This window comes from Dama dama, chromosome 33 (genome assembly GCF_033118175.1).
Source record: "Dama dama isolate Ldn47 chromosome 33, ASM3311817v1, whole genome shotgun sequence".
Classification (NCBI taxonomy): Eukaryota; Metazoa; Chordata; class Mammalia; order Artiodactyla; family Cervidae; genus Dama; species Dama dama.
The window spans coordinates 46406840-46426501 of record NC_083713.1 but is presented as its reverse complement, the minus strand read 5'-3'; the positions used below and the strand labels follow the sequence as shown (position 1 = coordinate 46426501).

The window sequence follows — 19662 nt, the reverse complement described above, 5'->3', positions numbered from 1 at the left end:
CCCCAAATATTTTCTTATTGTTCCCATAAGAAACTCCCCCCCCCCCATTATATACAAAAGCAAGAGTTGTAAGAAATTCCCCCACACTGAGACTATATCAAGATCAATGAGAGAATGTCCCCATACCTTGCTAGCTGCCACCCCAGCTTGTTTATTCACTTTGTACTCTGGGGTTTCAGTCTGCATGAAGTAGATCTGGTCTTTCATATTCTCAAAGTCTTCCTGGTATTTTTTCTGTAAGACATGAAACATGCTGGAGAACTGCTGTGGGAACAACTAGGCCAAAGTCTTATATGGGAGGACAGAGGCCACTTGGAGACATTACCCAAAGCCATGCTCCTCTTAGCTTCTGCAGGTCAGATTATAGTTATAGAATATGGGGCTATCACTAAAGCCATTAGCAGCTTAACAGAAACTTGGAGCAGTTATAATAGGTTGGAAGACAACCTCAAAGAAGGAGCTCTCAAAGGCCAGAGGCAGAGAATTAAAAAAAGAAGAAAAAGAGGTTTTTTATGTTTTCCAGGGAGGGGATCTGGGAAGAGACTAATCAATTTCACAAATGTACCGTTTGAGTGCCCAGACACAGAACAAATCAAAAAGGGCCTCTTTCATCTGTACTCACCATGAAACCATATTGTTCCAATGAAAAATGAGGCAAGAATAATGGAATCCAATCAAAACACTGCTTTGTAAAAGGAAGGAAAGATGGTGGAACTTCTTTCTAAATAGGGACCCTACACGGGTCTTGCCCCCAGGAAGAGTTGTCTGGATTGAAACGTTCCAGTACCATTTCAGGAGCAGCAAGTGGCTAGATGTCACACAGGAAAGGATCAACCTCTCAACCAAGTTCATCCAGCTTGGATGGACATCCCTTCCTACTTACTGTGCTGATGTTGTTGGAGTTCATTCTGGCGGTTGCAACTTCAAAGCAAGGTGTCTCACTCCATTTGCCTTTGACTTTATTTTCATAGTCTTCCTTGTATTTTTGCTAGGATGGAAAAAAAATAAAGAAAATAAGACAAGCAAACTCTGAAAATTGACAAATAAGGCAGCAAATTAAGTGGTAGTGGTCAGCTTTCAAAAATATCTTGACCAGGCCCTTGCTGGGTGCTTAATAGATGTCTTCAAATCTCCCAGTATAGTGTTTCTTATCCCACAAAAAAGTAGTTGGATGCAGGGGATAGAGGTATCAATCTCCCCTTTGTTGAGTTTAAGGACTTAGTTCACAAAGAACTCACAGATGGTCCCTGGTGTTTGAGGGAAGAGAGAGTCAGAAGCATCTTCCTTCTGTAATTCATGGTTATTGATAGAATAAAATCACTCAACCCCAGATTTTCATGCCAGATGAACTTAGCCATTAATTTCTGAGCTTTATTGAAACTCCTAGTTATCCAGATAGCAGCGCTACAACAAAATTTGGCTTGTAGGCCAATGAATAAGACTTTCTGGTTTAGACTTAATGAAACTTTAATGAGAACTGACAAGGAATAAAAAAATTAAACTGCTACCCCATATTAACTCCCAAATACCACACTACCTGAATCCTATACTGTGAGCTCCTTGGTAAGAGGAATTATATGTTCTTCATTTTTGTATCCTCAAAATCTAACACAAAATGCAGCATGCAGAAGTTACCTCACAAGTGTTTTTTTGACTACACTAAACTGAACCTAGTCCATGATTTTTTTACTACTTTGGCTTGAATGTTCTTGAAATGGAATTAATCCAGCCAACCCCAAGTTTGGGACACAAGTCAGAGATGGGTTAGAGCAATTTCCCCAACTTGGCCAATAGAATGTGTCAATAGACATAACCAGTTGGTCTCAAGGTGTTTGCATACCCCCACCATACTCTTCATACTCTTAAAAAAAAAAAAAAGAAAGTGGTTTTCTGGGATGCCTTTAAAAAACAAGTACCAAGGGTGAGAGAGATGCAGAGCCAGTGAATTTAAGTTTAAGGAAATTTGGCCCTCTCTCTAATACCCTATATCCTTTCTTCTCAAAGGTTGACATTCTAGATCCCAGTTTCTCCTTTCAATTGCAGACCTAATATCAGCTGGAAATTCCAACCTGAAATCTTGTATATTTCTTATTGTGAGTTTAGAAGGAAGCAGAGAAGCTCAAGGACTTCAAGAAGCTCAGTGTTGCTCACAGAACTCCACCTGCAGTAGTTGTAGCGTACATGGTGGACACAAACAGCCCTGCCTGCCTACACATCTCTACAGAATGCTCTGAGCCAGGAGGAGGTGCTGGCATGCACTTGATGACTCTGGGCAAAGACATAGGTGAGAGGATTGATTCTGAAAGGTATGATAAGGCAGGCTGGTAAACAGAACGGAACAGCAACATAACCATTACAGATATGTGTTCATTATGTTAACATATGAACTGGAGGCTCTAAGACCTGGAAATCCAGGTAAGACTGGGGTGAATACTTATCACCATGGTGGATAATCTGATGACCTTCATCCACAGCCCTCCTTCCCTTGGCTAATACTGTTATTCCACAAAGCAACCCAGCCCTAGCAATGCTTTCAAAGTACTCAATAAATGTCTCTGCATCCAACCGAATGTTGCAATCCAATAGGCACATAATGCAAGCCACCATGGTAAATTTTCTAGTAGCCATACTTTAAAGTATAAAAAAGGATCAAGTTGGAAATTAATTTTAATGACCAGCAAGGATCTACTTTATAGCACATGGAGCTCTGCTTAATGTTATGTGGCAGCCTGAAGGGAGGAGAGTTTGGGAGAGAATGGAAACATGTGTATGTATGGCTGAGTCCCTTTGCTGTCCACCTGAAATTGTCATAACATTGTTAATTGGCCATACCCCAATACAAAAAGTTTAATAAAAATATATTATCTTACTTTATACAATAGATGCCAAATAGTGTCAGTTCACAATAATCAATATAAAATAATTAGTGAACTATTTTACATTCCTTTTGTCACAACAAGTGTCCAAGATCCAGGGTGTATTTCATCCATATAGACTGAATTCATACCTTCACATTTTAAGTACTCAATAGGCACATGTGACTGGTAGCTACTCTGTTAAAAGTGCAGCTCTAAACTAACCAGCAAGCCTACATTAGCGGAGAGACTGGTTATAGAGGAGTTCAAAATAGATTTTTTAAAATAATTTTTAAGTACTCACTCTGTATACTCAAATGAGGTAGAAGAATGCTGCATTAGTAAGATTTCTTTTAAAATATGCTTTTAATAAAATTTAAAATAGATTTTCCTTTCTAAACAAATACTTGAAAGCAATTTTTTATTTTTCTTCCAAAAAAGAATTAAATTGTCCTTCTCTCCTATCTTATTTACAATATCAACACTTTCAAGAGGCTAACTCTTTGTCAATAGTTCGCTCTGGTTAATTTCTGCTTAGCCCTGCCTGGGCAAAATTTCAGGCTCATGGTATTCCTATCAGTGAAAATTTACTGTACTTACTAGATCTTTTATCCCAAATAGTCCTTTTTCACACCAGTAGGTAATCTACAATATCAGACACTAAAAAATATTGCTGAATCGACTTCATCATCCATAATTTTCTTCCTTCTCCTTTACTAAAGACGTACCTTCCCCCAAACAAGATAGAAATCTTGATATCCCATCAAAACTCAAGCAGACCAAACTAACAGTCCACAAAGGGCAAAGGAAAGTATTTAAAAGCAGTAGTATCCCAAGAGAAAGTGGCCTGATTTGAGCCAAATTAAAATAGGAATTTAGCATGGACCTATTCATCAGTTGAACATCTGTCTCTCTGCATTCCCTGTCAGGGCTGCATTCCTCAGAGCTAGTTTACCAGACTAAATATAGACAGACTAAGCTGTCTGCCAGGCCTAGGAAATTATGAGGTGCAGTGCTCAGGGCTGTCTAACCAAGCTGCCTCTGAGAGACCACTCGTACATTCTTACTTTCTGATTCTGAGCATAAAACTCTACAGGGTCTGTACTGAATTAAAACAATCAGATTCTTTGTGGAAATCTGCGGTTACTTGGTTACTTTGTTAATATCCTTCTCATAAGTCAGAATGTGAAAGGACATCAGGATGTGGATTCTGTTCTCAAAACACACTTTCTCATCTATCAATCACTGAGTCATCCAGCTGACCAAGTATTTATTAACATGATTCCATGGTGTTAATGGATGTGTTGTAGAATTTTCAGAGTCATAGGCAAAAATACTCCTAGTGTTTGCGTTGCATTTTTAGGTTTATCTTAATTACTTTCTCTGATGGTTGGATTATTCAGTAGTTTTCAAGGGAGACAGTGTCTCAGCTCTATTTACTTACCTTGCTCACTTGATTAGTTACTTTCTTGGCAAATTCTATATCTGGAGGATCTGGCAGAGATGTGAATTGAGTCTGCTGTTCAGCAAGACCTTTTTTGTAGGCAATCTGACAAAATAAAAGACAGAATGCTCATGAATCCATTTTCCACGTTCCATTTACTGGCATTAAAAAAAGAAAAAAAAAGATTGTTTTCCAATTTATTTGAAATCTTACGTTTGAGTGTACCATAATTTATCCTTTTGGATGTTAGAGGCCCTTACTCTCAGCTTGACTAGTGATTTCAATTTCTTTGAGTCTTCGTTCTCTAAGATTATTGGCCTTCCATTCGTTTCCACACCATGGTTTACAACTAATATTATTCTCTTAACCAGCATCCTCAACTCCCATTCTCTTGTCTTTACATCACACCTGCTCACAAACTCTCCACACTCTGGATCAAGTCAACCACACACCTCAGCTGTCCTTGATACCCAGGATACTGAGTGCTGCTGAGGAAAATCACACAACTCTACGAATTCTGTCAGGATAACACCATGCTGCTGCTGCTGCCGAGTTGCTCAGTCATGTCTGACTTTGTGACCCCATGGACTACAGCCCGCCAGGCTCCTCTGTCCATGGGGATTCCCCAGGCAAGAATACTAGAGTGGGTTGCCATGCCATCCTCCAGATAAGCAGGGTTAAAAAGGACACTAGAAGAAGGTGCAGAGGTGGGAGAGGCAGCTTCTTTCACTGGCTGCATGGTTTGGAGGGAGCACCCCTGGCAGAGCTCAAGTCCTGCACTCAGGGTGCTGCTCCCTTTAATAGCCCTGAATTTTCCCTCTATCAGTTACCCCCTTTTTTGGTTATAGATTCAACAGCTCTCTCACCACATCTATTCATTATGCATCCCTTTGGCTCCTGCTTTTTTTTTTTTTTTTCCTTCACTACTGACTCCTCTTTTTCTTCTATCAGTCTTGACCCCTACCTCCAACAATAAGAACTATCCACAGATCCCTAGACACATGAAGTCCTTTCACTGAACCTCAGACCTGCTGTTCCCTTTCCCTGGAAGCCCCAACTCCACCCTCTCCCCATCTGCCTGCCAACTGCTGCTCATTCTCCACATCCCAAGACAGGCACAATTTCCCTTCTTGAGTCTTTCTTGCCTTGATGACCTTCTCCTGGGATCTCACTCCACTACCCTTACCCTCCTTTAAAAAAAAAAAAAAATCAGATGACGCTGTACCTGCTTGTTTACATGTCTGTCCCTCCTTGGACAGTGAGCTCTGGCATGGCAGAAAACACAGCCTCTCATTTGGGAACCCTGTTCCCTGTCTAGTACCTGACTGGAGCAACGTTCAATAATTGACTTCTGAGTGTGCGTTTTACACACTGAGGCCATCAGGGGAGGTTTGAAGAGGAGAATTCTCCTCCCAATTCTTCTACTACTCAGCCGTGAGACTTCTACAGGTGATTTCTCCTTCCATGTGGCTGTATCTTTTTTTTTTTTTATAAAGAGGTCATATAGTTCCAAAGTCACAATCATCTTCTTCATACTTTAACCAAATCTGTGTGTATGCTTAGTCACTAAGATGTGTCCAACTCTTTGAGACCCCATGGTCTGTAGCCCTCCAGACTCCTCTGACCATGGGATTTTCCAGACAAGAATACTGGAGTGGGTTGCCATTTCCTTCTCCAGGGTTCCTTCATGGCCCAGGGATCAAACCCATGTCTCCTGCATTGCAGGTGGATTCTTTACCCATTGGGCCATAATCTAACTATATCTTATTCTAATAATATCTACCTAATGCCTATAACAAATGCCCTCACAAATTAAATCAATTGGGACACAAAAGATTTTTAAATGTATTTGTAGTATTAAGAATTCTATGGCTTACTTTCTTTTAAATAAGAGGAGACTTACTTTAGGCATAGGGCAACCTGTATTTTCTGTGACTGGCTAAGCCCTTAAGGAGAAAGCAACATTCTACTGGGAGGAATGCTTATTAAGTATGACATCCTGTCAAGAGTTTTCTGAGACTTGGATCTAGAAGTCCTAGTTTCTCAAGAACCTTTGCTCAGAATTCTGTCTAGTTAGAATTCGGTACTCTGGATCAACTTAAAGACTCTCAGTTTTTGCAAAGTATTTTGTCTCTACTTAGGTAATTAGAAAAACATGGTAAGTTGGGTTAGGAGGGACACAAGGAGAGGGAGTCTCTGAAACCAAACCCTTAGCCCAAAATCCACAAGCTTAGCCAGTGGCATGTTCTGGGGACAACAGCTTGCTTGGGGCTCCGTGCCTAATAATTGTAGATGTCCGTGGTGCTGACAACAGTATTAATAGGCATGCTGGTAACCTAATACTTGGTCTACCACAAAAATAAAAGCCATATCTCAACTGCCAAGTCTTTCTGAGGCAAGAAAAGGAAGACTCTACTTCATTATTATATGTCCCTCTTTATTAAGTCTTCTATTGAGATATATATAAAAAAAAAATGTGATCAACTCTGATTGTTCAAAGACCATAGCACTAGAGTGGCATGGAGGTGACCCTTCATTTCTCCCTTTTATGGGTCAGAGGAGACATCTGGTGATTAAATGCCTTCTTGGAAACCTCTCCCTAGGTTTACATGACATAGTATTTCCAGGTTCCCCTTCAACTTCTCTGGTCATTGGTTCTGTCTTCTCCTGGCCCCTACCCAGGTGTCCCAAGACTAGGTGTCCTCCAGAACTCTGCCCTTGGCCATCCACCATCTGCCTCCCTCATACATTCTCATGTCTGCAGTTGTCACATTTTAAAAATTATTTGACCCTCAAATATTAATCTCTTGTACTGATCTCACACCTGTACAAATGCCTTGATCTGAATGTTTCTTTCATTATATCAACTCTATTTCTCTTTTCACTAATGCATTGTTACCACCTGTACCCCTGTTTGCCCAGACTACCAGGGACTTTGTCACAAACTCATGGATATTTCCTTTCTCACCTTTGCCTCCAATATCTAAATGTCATTAACACTTTAAAACACTTAGTACCTTCAGATTCCTTTTTTCCTCTCCTTTGTCTCCATCATCCTTCTGATTTGTCTATATTACTAAAATAGTATTCTATAAATTATGATGTTTTCTAGTCTCAATTCACCATATGGTCCATCAAAATTTCTCCAGATTCTACTTTTATCAAGTTATTTTCCTCTCCAAAAATCTTATGATATAGTAGGCAATGAGAGACATCATATCAAAGTTATTTTGTCTGATTTTCAAGGTCCTGCTACCTGTTTCTTATAAGTGCCTGCCTAACTCAGCACCCAGAGCATTCATTTTTCTTTTTTTAAATTATTCTAATCAAAGTATAGTTGATTTACAATGTTGTGCCAAATTCTGCTGTATAGCAAAGTTACCCAGTTGTGCACATATACACATTCTTTTCCAGTACAGTTTATCACAAAAAGCATTCACTCTCTTTGTCTCCTAAAACTCCAGACTCACATCATGTATGCCCCTTTGTCCAGCACTATCTCTCCACAAAATGCCTTTACTGTTTATCCTACTTATTCCCTCTGGATCACCACCTCCAAACAGCTTTCTCTGATTATTCACATATTCCTGTCTCAGCAAATATCACACTGTAGAGTTTGTGGGTTTTTAAAAAATTTTTCTCTTGTTGTTGGTATGTATCACTTATCATATTACCAGCCTGATTTTAAATTCTCAGGGGAAAGGATGAAAATTTCTTGTTGTAATTTTTCATCCTGCCAGGTATGCATGCATAATGGTCTTCTAATTAAAAAATTATTGATCATTGGATAAAGGCCACACAACAACATTGTTTATTCATGAGATACAAAGCCAAAAAGCTCATCTTAAAAGAGAAGTAGAAGGTCCCCACATGTTAAAATTGATGACTTTTACTAATGGCTTTAAAATTTTGTTATGCTTATTTTCTAGCTTACCCTACAGAAGGATAGGATTATAGTTATAGTTATATATATATATAGGATATATAGTTTTATATATATATATATATATAGGATAGGATTATAGTTATAGTTTCATCAGTTATATGAAAACTAGGATAGAAATATGTCTATTAAACTTAGTTGATATCAAGTGATAGGAACTAAAAAAATAGACGTCAAAAGTTGGAGATACCTTCAAATGAGTATGTATAACTCAAATTCATATGTGTAACTGGACAAGATGGGTATAATCAGGACAAGATGGGATCTTAAGATGCACTGGAAGTAAATCCTGATAAGTATCAAAATGCCAAGTGACTTAAGTCCATATTGAATGTAAGAGGTTCAGGGTCTATTGAATATAAGAGAATAAATGTCTCATTCTATAATACAGTTTCCCTGAAGATTAGAGCAGTCTTATTTTCAATATGGCCTCTAGCAGATCAAGGGATCAAGAAATAAAGTACCTCAAAACAAGGGCTATCAAAACAAGGCTAAAGTTGGGGTCTCTGCTGCTGCTTTCAACACTAAGGATTCTATTACTCCTTTTAAGTTCCCCTAATAAAGTTTTCAAGGTCTAGGATACTAAAATTCTGGCCAGTAGGGCTGCTGCTTTTTTTTTTTAAACTAACTCTAAAACATCCCCTATGTACGCTCTATGGGAGGAGCTCTTTGTGAAATAACCACACTAAGGTGTTTGGACAAGTAGGTAATCAGAAGAAGGGGACTACCACAGTTCAGACATGCAATTAGGACAGCAAATCAAAATCCTTCATAACATTGTTCACTCAATACATTCAGGAAGTGGCTATAATCCCAAGAAGTTTTTTTAAAATGCCACTCGATTGTCACAGAGAAACTTAACTCCAGCCAAGGTGATGGAAGGACACATGTTCTAGCGGAAAGAACATTGGTCTTGGGATCACAAGACAAGGCTTTTGATTTGAGCTCTGCCACAGACTACTAATGTGACCTTAGACTCAGGTTCCTCACCAGTAAGAGGAGAACATGAGACTAAATAATATCTAATCTAAGTTATAAAATCTAGTTTAAATTAGACATCATAAATTATAATTTGAAATATATTCCTCTGCAATAGTGGCACTTAATCCTTTTTTTTAAAGATTTTTTTTTGATGTGGACTATTTTTAAAAAGTCTTTTTTGAATTCATTACAATACTGATTCTGTTTTATGTTTGGGTTTTTTTTTGTTGTTGTTGGCCATGAGGCATGCAGGATCTTAGCTCCCTGACCAGAGATTGAACCTGTACCCCTTGCATTGGAAGACAAAGTCTTAACCACTGGACTGCCAAGGAAGTCCCAATAGCACTTTGTCTTTTTAAACGAAGAGTTGCAATGAACTTCTGGCTGGAAGAAGTCTGTCCTAATTCAAGGTGTCCCGATTCCACACTCCCAAATGTGCACATTGCACTGCACTTACGTCACTGAGAGCTTTCTGGGCTTGGGCGACCCTCCTCAGCTCCGGGCTATCGTTATATGGATAAAACAAAGTTTTGTCAGCTTCCCAGTCTTCAGTGTATAGTTTCTAAATCAGAGAAGAAAGTTATGAGAATGTGAGGACACACTGACTTGAAATATATACTTCTGAATTCATCCATCAATGGCATATAGAACCCAGGGCAAAGGGAGAGCAAAGATAAGTGGACTCCACAGATTCCATTCAATCTAAGTCATATTTATCAATAGCTTACCCGGCTTGTTCTGACATATCTTATTTACTGCAGAGCAGATGTGTCTCATTGTGTTTCATCTTTGACTTTACCTGCCTTCTACAACTAGTGCTAAGGAAAGTGTAAGGAGCCAGGAAGCACTTAGCATAATTTCTGTGTTTAAACCTTTAATACAAGGGAGAAATTAAACCCTTAATAAGAGTGACAGCCAGGCATGTCCAACGTATAGTGCAGGCTCTACACTTTGTGGGTTTTTGTGGGTCTCAGAACTGGTTTTCAGGTGCATCTTTTTTGGGGGTGGAATGTGGACAATTTTTTTTTTAAGTTTCTATTGAATTTGTTACAATATTGCTTCTGTTTTATGTTTTTGGTTTTTCGGCCATGAGACATGTGGGATCTTAGCTCCCCAGTCAGGGATCGAACCCTCACCCGCTGCATTGGAAGGTGAAGTCTTAACCACAGGACTGCCAGGGAAGGCCCCTCAGGCACATCTTTGTTTTCCCCATGCACTCTTCCCCAGTTGTTCAGACCCTCTCCTCCGTTAGGCCCAGGAACATTCTTTCTCAGTTCCTCTTAGCCAGCCTGATCCCCACAGCCCCACATGCCTCAAGGCTACTCACAAAATGGCTGGGGAACCATATTTTAGATTAGGGAGAGTTTACAGGGTACCCGTCTATGTGATGTGGGGTGGGGGGGGGGGACACAAGAAGACAGAAGTAGCAACAGGGCAGAGGCCCCTACCTTACTGAACATGGCTGTGTTCTTGATGGCCTGGACAAGTTCAGGGGCATCAGGAGGAAGCAGGTACTTATCCTTGGTGTCTTCCCAGTTCTGCTTGTATAAAACCTGGACAGAAAGAGCAGATAGCCTGTGGCTTGCTATCTCCCCCAAAGGCATGAGGGTTTAGAGCACAAAGAAGAGTCGCCCACACTCAAGTTGTCCTCACGTGAAGGCCACTGATGTGCTGCAGTGACACCACCATCAACTACGGGAGTGTTGACCAGGTCAACATCCCTTGATACTTTCCCTGCATTAGTAAGCTTTCACTTGAAAAGTCTAATTTGGTCAGTTGAATCACGATTCTGATTCTCTATAGATTCTTTTCAAAGGTTGAAACCTGTCGGTCATTGGCTGAACTTGGATGGTAGATGTGTTTGACTTAGATGGTATTTTTTTTTTTAAGTATTTTAAATTAGTTGCTTACATTTGAAGTTTGGAGGTTTCTCATTAAAAACTCACCTCCCAACTTCTTAAAAAGAAAAAAAAAAAAGACTCTGGAGACACTGGGACTGAATTCTGTAGCTGGAGCTGAGGTCCTGGGCTTTCCAACCCCCATAGCTTTGATGGTCTACGTCAGTCACTAGTACAGACTGCCTGACGCGTGTGACTCTTAGACCCCACCATGCCTGTGGGCTCATGTGGAACTGATGAGCAGGATCTGGCCTGTTCAGTTTTCTCCTCCAAGGCCAAGCGGTTATAATGCACATGCTACTTGGTATTCCAGCCACCCATACCACAAACTTGTTACCTTACTGACTTGCTGCGACACTTTCTTTGCATGTTCAATGTCCTTTGCTTTTTCGTCGACGTGACAAATAGTTTTAGCAACATCGCCATCTATTCGATACTTAACCTGCCAAAATAATGCACAATTAGAACTCATAACAGGCATGAATATATGAGTATATTAAAGAATATCTTATAATAAAGAACATTGACCCAATCACTCTATGTCTTCAACCAAAGTCAAGTTTCTGCCTTTTAGGTAGAAAGCTGTGAACTCCAACTATCCATAGAGCACCTGTATTCACTGATTGTCTGTTTTCCCGCCCAAATTTCAGCCTCCCTGTACACCAGAATGGACAGTCTCAGTGAGTTGGAACTCCCATCTCATACTACCTTTAAGCCAAGCTTTTAGAAGTCTCTTTAGGTTCACATTTAGAGCAACATAATCTATGGCCAATGCTTCTTCTGTATTTTTAGACTAGCTCACAGTCATTTGACCCCTTATTCTCTCTACACCTATTTAAAGCCGTCTATTCCCAGTGGTAGGGACATTTCTGAAGTGACTCTCTCCTCTATTTTAGCAATCTGGCCCACCTCACTGAGTTGATCTTGAACTTTCTTGATTCTGCGAAGTTCTGGGGTATCGGTTGTGATGGCGTATGACTGCCCTTTTGCTTTCTCATACTTCTCCTTGTATTTATTCTGAAAGAGATATCAGATTATTAGCCTAAAACATGACAACACAGCAGCAGAAAGTACAGTCTCCTATATACATCCTGTCTTATTTTTTTAATCCTGCAAGTTATAACAATTATTGATTATAACAACTTTGTTTTTGTCCCCTACTCTGATTCTCAACAGAAACTAAAATAGATATGCTAATTGTTCTTCCCATGAATGGCTGAATACTGGAGACAGTAGAAATTTTATTGTAAACTATTGTCTTGGAAAAGCCCTCAAATGATTTTTTCAATATTTTTATTGTCTGAATTCACACATGAAAAGCTGGAACCTCAATAATTTTAGGAAATATAGAAATTTAGTCAAGTCTAAAAAGATTTGATTGCTAATACAATGAAAAAATATTCAGTTCAGAAGTTGCAGCTAAATCTCAGTGATTTGGATAACTGAGACACCAGCTGAATTAATGGGAAGTATAAATTATGAAGAATTTTGAAAAGGAATGAAATTTTATTTCTGTTAAATATATGAGTTCTTGCTTTAACAATAATATGCATAATTTATCATTAGTAATTTTTCAAGAAGACTCTTGAGTGGAATAGTCAACAATCTAAATTATACTACTATTTCATTTCTAACCACTTTAAAAATATTACAAACCTTTGCCAACATTTTGTTCAGACTATCAAAAATTCTAGGATATTACTGTTTGAATTAATGAGGTGTTTATGGCAATAAATTGACAATAAATTTTTCTGTCTTTGCTGAATACTATAGTGATAAAAGAGGCAAGATAATTTTGTTTTTAAAAATCTAAGTCTTAGAAAACCTAAATTTTGAATAATACAAGACTCTGAAGTAGAAATTTACCAAATAGTCCCCAGTAGTTAACATTCAACCAGAAATGAATGCTTATTGGCCAACCACAACATGCTTTTGACATAAGCATTAATCCTATATAACCTGATGCTCCCCTGAGTACTTTTCATCTTTTTTAAGCTTCCAGAAGATATGCAATCAGGCCATCTAGTGAGACCTCAGTCTACCCTGGACAATCAACAATTTAGCTCCATTTAAAGGGTTTAAATCTGTTGCCAGTAAGTGTAACTTACAGAATTGGACATGGAAACTTTAAGACAGGCATCTTCAAGAGCAGTGATTCTCAGTGTGGGCTGCCCATTAGAACCTGGGCAGTTTTTAAAATCCTCTACAGGTCCCAAGCCTGCCTGGACCAACTAAACTAGAACAACCTGGGCATCGGTAGTCTTAGAGCTCTTAGAGTTTTAGGGAATTTCAATGTTCAGCCAGTTAAAAAACTTCTGTTTCAGGTTACAGTAGAACACTCTGATCCTCAATTTCAGATAAGTTTTCTTAGTCTGATTGTGGTTTTACAAATCTTTTTAAAAAGATCACATTTTAAGATCTTTTTAAAACATCACAATCTTTTTTACTCTATACCTCCTAGAGACACTGTTAGCTAGTCTATTTGAGAGGCATTATGCTCAGATATAGCATAAATAAATGCTAGTTTATGTGAACTGATTTCAACTAAATCTATATCTAACTCTATAAATCTGTAACTCTGATTTCATTGTTCTAGACTGGCAAACAAATTGTGATTAAACACCAGTAAATTCTTTACAACTGGCCTTATGCTTATTTTGCGGGGATAATTTCAGTAAGGATGCTTTCCCTGATGCTGGCTGCAATGGTGCAAGTAAATTACATGAAAGCAGAATTCAAGAGTTTTGAGACATTATATTTCTGTAAAATAAGTTTTTTCTCATACAATGTTGAGAACCAAAGTCCAGCCAGCATCCAAAACACAGTTGGATGAGAACAGTGATTTCTCAGTAGTAAAACCAGATAAGTAGAAGTTTTTTGAAACTTACTGTGCTAAAGAGATCCTGCATTTTCTGACTGTGTGCAATGTAGGGGGTCATGAACTTTGAAGGGTCCACCTTCTTTCGAATAACCCTCTTCCTCTCCACCGGCTTTTCAGGTACTGGCTGTGCCAGGGCCGGTCTGGAGGTGTCTGATTGCTCATAGTCAGATGTCCTTGTTGTTGTAGTTTCGTAGAATCTTGTTATTGTCTGAAAATTTGGCATGAAGTTACATCAAAATTTGACAACGTTATGAAGGTAAAAACTGTAATACTATGATCTTGATATACATTATTCTAACTTCAAGTCAGATTGATATTCCTGGTGTTATTAATACTTCTTCATATCTAAAACAGGCCAAAGCAGGAAATCACATGCTATATCCACATGAAGGCACATAATGTTACATAAATCTGAATGCTGACTGTGTCAGATTGCCTGGAACAAAAAGGATACTTCTTACCTACTTGCAACATTGCCTTAAAACCCCATTTGCCTAAAGGAACACTTGAAAATAGGATAAAAACAAAACAAAAATATTCTCAATCATTTAAAAATCTTCTTAAACTGCATGGTAAAGTGAAAGCAAACTGGGATCAGGGAACAAAACAAATGAAGACAAATAAAACTCAAATTCTTGACTTTAATATTAACTTTTAAATGATTCTAAGAAAAAGTTGCTTGTTCCTCAGGTGTTTAAGTATTCTGTTATATGAGACAAAGAATGATGAATTTGAAAAAATGAATCACATCAATAATACAAGTGATTACCATTCTCTTGGCTTAGTCAGTTAATTAAAGTGAACTAGAGTGCCATTTACACTAATAAATGCCTAGGAGAACACGAATAATGATGACAACATAATGGGGTAGTTAGCTTCATGACAGTATGTGGTAGGTGGGAAATTGCTGCTTGTTACAATAGACTTTATAGTGAAAGAAACCAAGGTCCAAAGTTTGGGTCTAATCCAAAGTTTAAAAATATGTAAGAAAAGAAGATAAGCAGTTAAATTTTCAATGCATCTCACAGTAAAATTTCCTTCACAGCTTATATCATCTGTACCAAAGGAAGAGTTCCAGCATCAATTAGGAAAAAAGAGAAACCTAAACAATAAGGAAATTGTACATCCATGACACATACCCTGATTTGTGTCAGATCCCTGCTAATAGAGTGCTCTCTGTCCCTTATTACTGACGTATGGTTGATGGTGAGAAACTAACCAGTTTACAGAATCTACAGTTGTTAGTTCTTATGCAGGTTTCAGGGTTAGCCATCCATATCACCATGTGTCATGCTTAAGAGAAGCAGCTCCATGCAGAAAATTAAGCATGAGAGAGATTTCAGCTTGGAAAAAAAAAAAAAAAAGTCCCGGCTTAGAATATTTATGGAAATGACTTTCTCAGAATTCCTAATGTGCCAAACTGTAAGTAGCATTTTATTGTATCATCAAGGACAAAGGCTTGGAGGCTCCACTTCTTTTGAGCAGAGTTGGTGCCCAAGAAGTTATGACTCTACACAATGAAACTGCTGGTCCCCACACAAATCTCAAGTCCAAGGCCCCACCTTTGTTGCAGAGAGTGGTGACAGCCAATCGCATTATTCTAATAAGCATCACCTACACCAAAAATATCACCCAAGTAATGGGGGAACCGTCCCTAGTCACTTTGGATATATTGAATAGTAAAAACAGGTAACATCCATACTTATACTGCTGGCTGCTGGCACATAGGTCAGTGACCTCCAGATTCTCCCTTTTACCAGCTTGGTAGCCCTGGGAGTCTGAGAGAGGAGAAAGCTTTCTGCTTCACTGAGCATGCAGCCTGTTCAGATGCGGGCTGGATCTTACCTCCCCTGGTACCTCTTCACGGACTGTTTCCTCTGTGTAATACTATAAATAGAGAACAAAGGTATCATTAGAACCAAAGCACGAATCACCTCTGCTTTGCCTCAGTTGAACCACTTAGTTTATTTCACTAGTTCAGTTGGTTTTCAACATTGGTGGGAAGGAAGTAGATGGCAGGGGCTGTTCGTATTTTGGAACCCATTTCAACTATGTGAAACATCAAAGTAGCCACAGTGAAAGCCATCAGACTGGACAAGGAGATGCAGGGTGATGAGAAAGGTATCTGAGGATGGCTATTTATCTGGTGAAGTTATTTTGCTTGAGAAATAAAATGTTTTCTTATGGTACTCTCAGAGTTTGCTGAGAATATAATAACAATATCTTGAGTGTGTGGGCTGGGCAGAGAGGAACTGTGATAAAAAAACTCATTATTTGCTGACTAACAATAAAAATAAAACTCAGAAATCTCAGTGTGAATAACATTTTAAAATATCATCCTCATGAAAATGATAGATCTGAAAGCATATACACATCTTAATTATCCCTATATCACCCTGATGACTAAGTAATAAGAGTTTCTTCTGGAGTTATGAATAGATCCCTTCTGGTAACATGATGGTCCTAAAAGGGGTGCTACAATGAGCTTCCTCATCACAAAATGTGGGTAAGTTAGACAGCAGTTTGCACTGATGGCTCTTAGGTGCCTGCAGGCTGGATCTGAAATCAAATCTACTTTTGTACTACTTCTGACATCACTAGCAATAAATAGATGTGGATAAGAACTGGCTGACATTTTGTTTCAGATGCATAAGGAGAGTGGAATCCTGCCCCTAGCATCACCCAGCTTTACTGGATGAACAGAAGGAAAGACTGGTTTAGGCCAAGGCATACAGAAAAGGGATAAAATGAAACCCCTTGGCTCATTTTCTCAGTTAACAAAATGAGTAACATTTTATGCTTCATTTTTTCTTGACACCAAAACATATACTTGGGAGGGAGGGAAAAAAATAGTGAAGGCAAAATTTCCCTCAGGGGCCTCCTTTCTTTTGCCCTTGGTTCAGTGATCTCTCATCAAACTACTTAACTATGGTCCATAGGCCACATGCTCTGTTTCACTTGCAATAAAATTAGCATAAAAGTTGCTTAATGTCTCCCTCTCTTATGCTTCCTCTGCTCCTGTACTATTTTTTTTTTTTAATTTTTAAAATCTAATTTTGTCTCTGTGTCCTTACACATAGCAACAGAAATCACAAGCTCTTACAGGACAGAGAATCTCTTTTACGTGCTGTGTCTTCATCACATGGGAAATACCATTTGGACACTTTAGGAAATGCTGTTTGATGCTGATCTACATGGAACCTTTTTTTTTTTCTTCTGGTCACACAAAACAATAGTGTCTTGAAAAGAAATTTTCAACTAAAGTGAATGATTCACAACTATTTTGGATTTTCTTAGCATCCAAGTAAAAGCAGCTCTTTGGTAGCCATCTATTTTTACCTTTGCTAAGCTCTCATCATTAGTAAATATGTCTTAGAAAAAAAGCTTACCAAAAAAGGCAACGTTATCCAAATGGTTGGCATTAACTTGTAAGCCAAATCTTTTTTTTTTAAGAGCTGTGCCACTAAATAGATAGTATGATAGAAAGAAAGGAAAAGGCAAAGATGTACAAAGTTTAAGTTTGACTACAGAATGACAGTACAACTTTATTCAGGTGTCCAAGAACCCCAGGAGAAATATTTTTAGAGCTAGTACTTGTTTTGTGAATTCCTCCTTCCTATTTCCTTAAATCTGCCACCAATCCATTCTCATGGCATCTTTTGAGGTCAGAGAGACCTTGGTTCAGTTCTCTCTGGCAGAGAGTCTATTAGTTTATCACCTGCTGGTCCCAGAAACAGGGAACAATATGGCAAGGAAAAGATGCCTAAAAATAGCCTCCTCCATTTTTATGACATCTAGTTAAATCCTTCAAATCTAGCTCTAAGGGCAATTTCCAATGACCAGTTAACACTATTATTTTAAGGAAGGCAAGGCATATTTAAGATGGGGGTTTAAAGGTATTCCTGGTATTACCATCATACAGAAGGCAATTTATAATTGTGTTAGTGCTTGACAGTGATTATTCTGACCAGCAGGGTTGTATGTGAAATGTGCACTAGTGAAAATATTGGACACTGAAGATCTGGCCTTTGGCATTTGAATCAGAGAGGTTGAATGTTATATTGAATGAAGGTCAGTCTGTTTTTTCCTTCATATCCTTCAATAATAAAAGCAATTGTATTTTTAGAATAAAATAAAATTTTCTTGATCTAAGAATAAACTGTCACATAAAATAATATTCTAAAGATAGATTTTGGCATGTTCATTTGGGATTTGACTCTGGGTAACTTAAATTTCATTCTTACTAAAAAGAATAGATTTTCAAAACTGCCTCCATGTATCTTGAGCACGTAGAGAGATTTTCACATGTTTAAATCATCATCGTTAATTGGTAATTGTTAAGGACTTACAGATTCCAATAGCAATATATTTACATGGATGCTAAAGGCAAGAAGTGGTAAAGGAAAACCACAACATAATAAAAACTGAAATAAAATAAATATAAAGCAACAACTTTATAAATCATGTCAGATATCCCAATAACCTTGAAGGAATTTTTCAAGATGCCCACTATGGTCTTTTGTTCTTTTTCAAATTCAAATGCAAAAGCTAGTCTTGTTCCCTTGGGTAAATAGGATGGAGTTGGTGGGGAAGTATGGCTCCAACTGTCATTTGTGAGCCCCATGATTTTTACATGTTTGTGTGTGTGCACATATACACATGTATAAAATCTTACATATACATATATCATATATATGTGTGTATATATATATATATATAACTCTGAACACTTAATCCATTTCACCCTAAACATAGATAATTAGCTTGCTGAAGCAAGGAGTAAGTAGCTCTTTTTCCCTCTGTGGCTGTGCAAACATTAAGAAATAGGATTCGGTTCTCAGAACTTTCTCTTCATTTCCTCTGTCCCTTTGGCCACAGGGGCTGGGAAGTAGGGAAGAAAGTAGTTTCAGAAGGCAGTTGAAAATCCATCTTTACCCCATACATTTTTGTGCATGTGAATTTAAAGAAAAGCAAAATTGGGTAACAGTGATACTTTTTTTCAGTTCTAATCCCACATAATTATAGTGAAACGGAATGTAAAATACTCCTTTTCTTATGCTTTAACAATGACTCTTTGTGAAGTTATAATAGACAACGTATTTTTCAAACGATTAATTCACCTACACGGCTTTGACTATCGTCACATAAAAACACTCTTTTGTCAGAGTCAGGAGTTTTAAAAATCTTACCTCCACCACCTCCTCATATTCTTCGTCATCTGCCATTTTCCCAGAGTAGTAGTGGCACCTACAAACTTTTCATATTCCAGACAAACGATACTCCATTAGAATCTATCCCCAGGACTGAAATCACCTTATAATATTATAAAAACAAAGGCTAATCTGTTCTATATACTCATGTATTTTTGCAGGCTAAGGGAGAGGAGATATGTAAATTCTGGTCTAAAAAAACAGGCTTCAAATTTCTCGATTCCCTCAGGAATGTGTTTCATATTGCTACTTCTAGCTATATGATCAATCTAGTTAAAGTTGTAAAATGAAGCTGAGGGGACAGAGTGAGAGGGTTTAGAGTCAAAGGAACAGAGTATTTACGTTTCCAAATACTTGGAGGAAAAAAATACCTTAAAGCAAAATTTTAAGGAAAAATTATAGGGAAAGTTCAACTTGGCTTTCAGAAAAAAGTTGGAGTTTTTCCTGGTA

At 38.2% G+C, this 19662-nt stretch overlaps 1 protein-coding gene across 1 annotated transcript in view; it reads right to left on the bottom strand.

Annotated features, from left to right (window-relative positions):
- Positions 1-19252, bottom strand: part of NEB (nebulin) — a 216959-nt gene extending 197707 nt beyond the window's left edge. Inside the window, exons 1-10 of the mRNA XM_061135714.1 lie at positions 19192-19252; positions 15848-15889; positions 14010-14210; positions 12031-12138; positions 11459-11563; positions 10672-10776; positions 9681-9785; positions 4300-4404; positions 884-988; positions 127-234 (exon numbers count right to left, since the gene is read on the bottom strand). Coding sequence (XP_060991697.1) covers positions 127-234; positions 884-988; positions 4300-4404; positions 9681-9785; positions 10672-10776; positions 11459-11563; positions 12031-12138; positions 14010-14210; positions 15848-15889; positions 19192-19227 — 1020 coding nt within the window. The 5' untranslated portion in view covers positions 19228-19252. The remainder of the gene's footprint in view (positions 1-126; positions 235-883; positions 989-4299; positions 4405-9680; positions 9786-10671; positions 10777-11458; positions 11564-12030; positions 12139-14009; positions 14211-15847; positions 15890-19191) is intronic.
- Between the last annotated feature and the right edge of the window lie 410 nt (positions 19253-19662).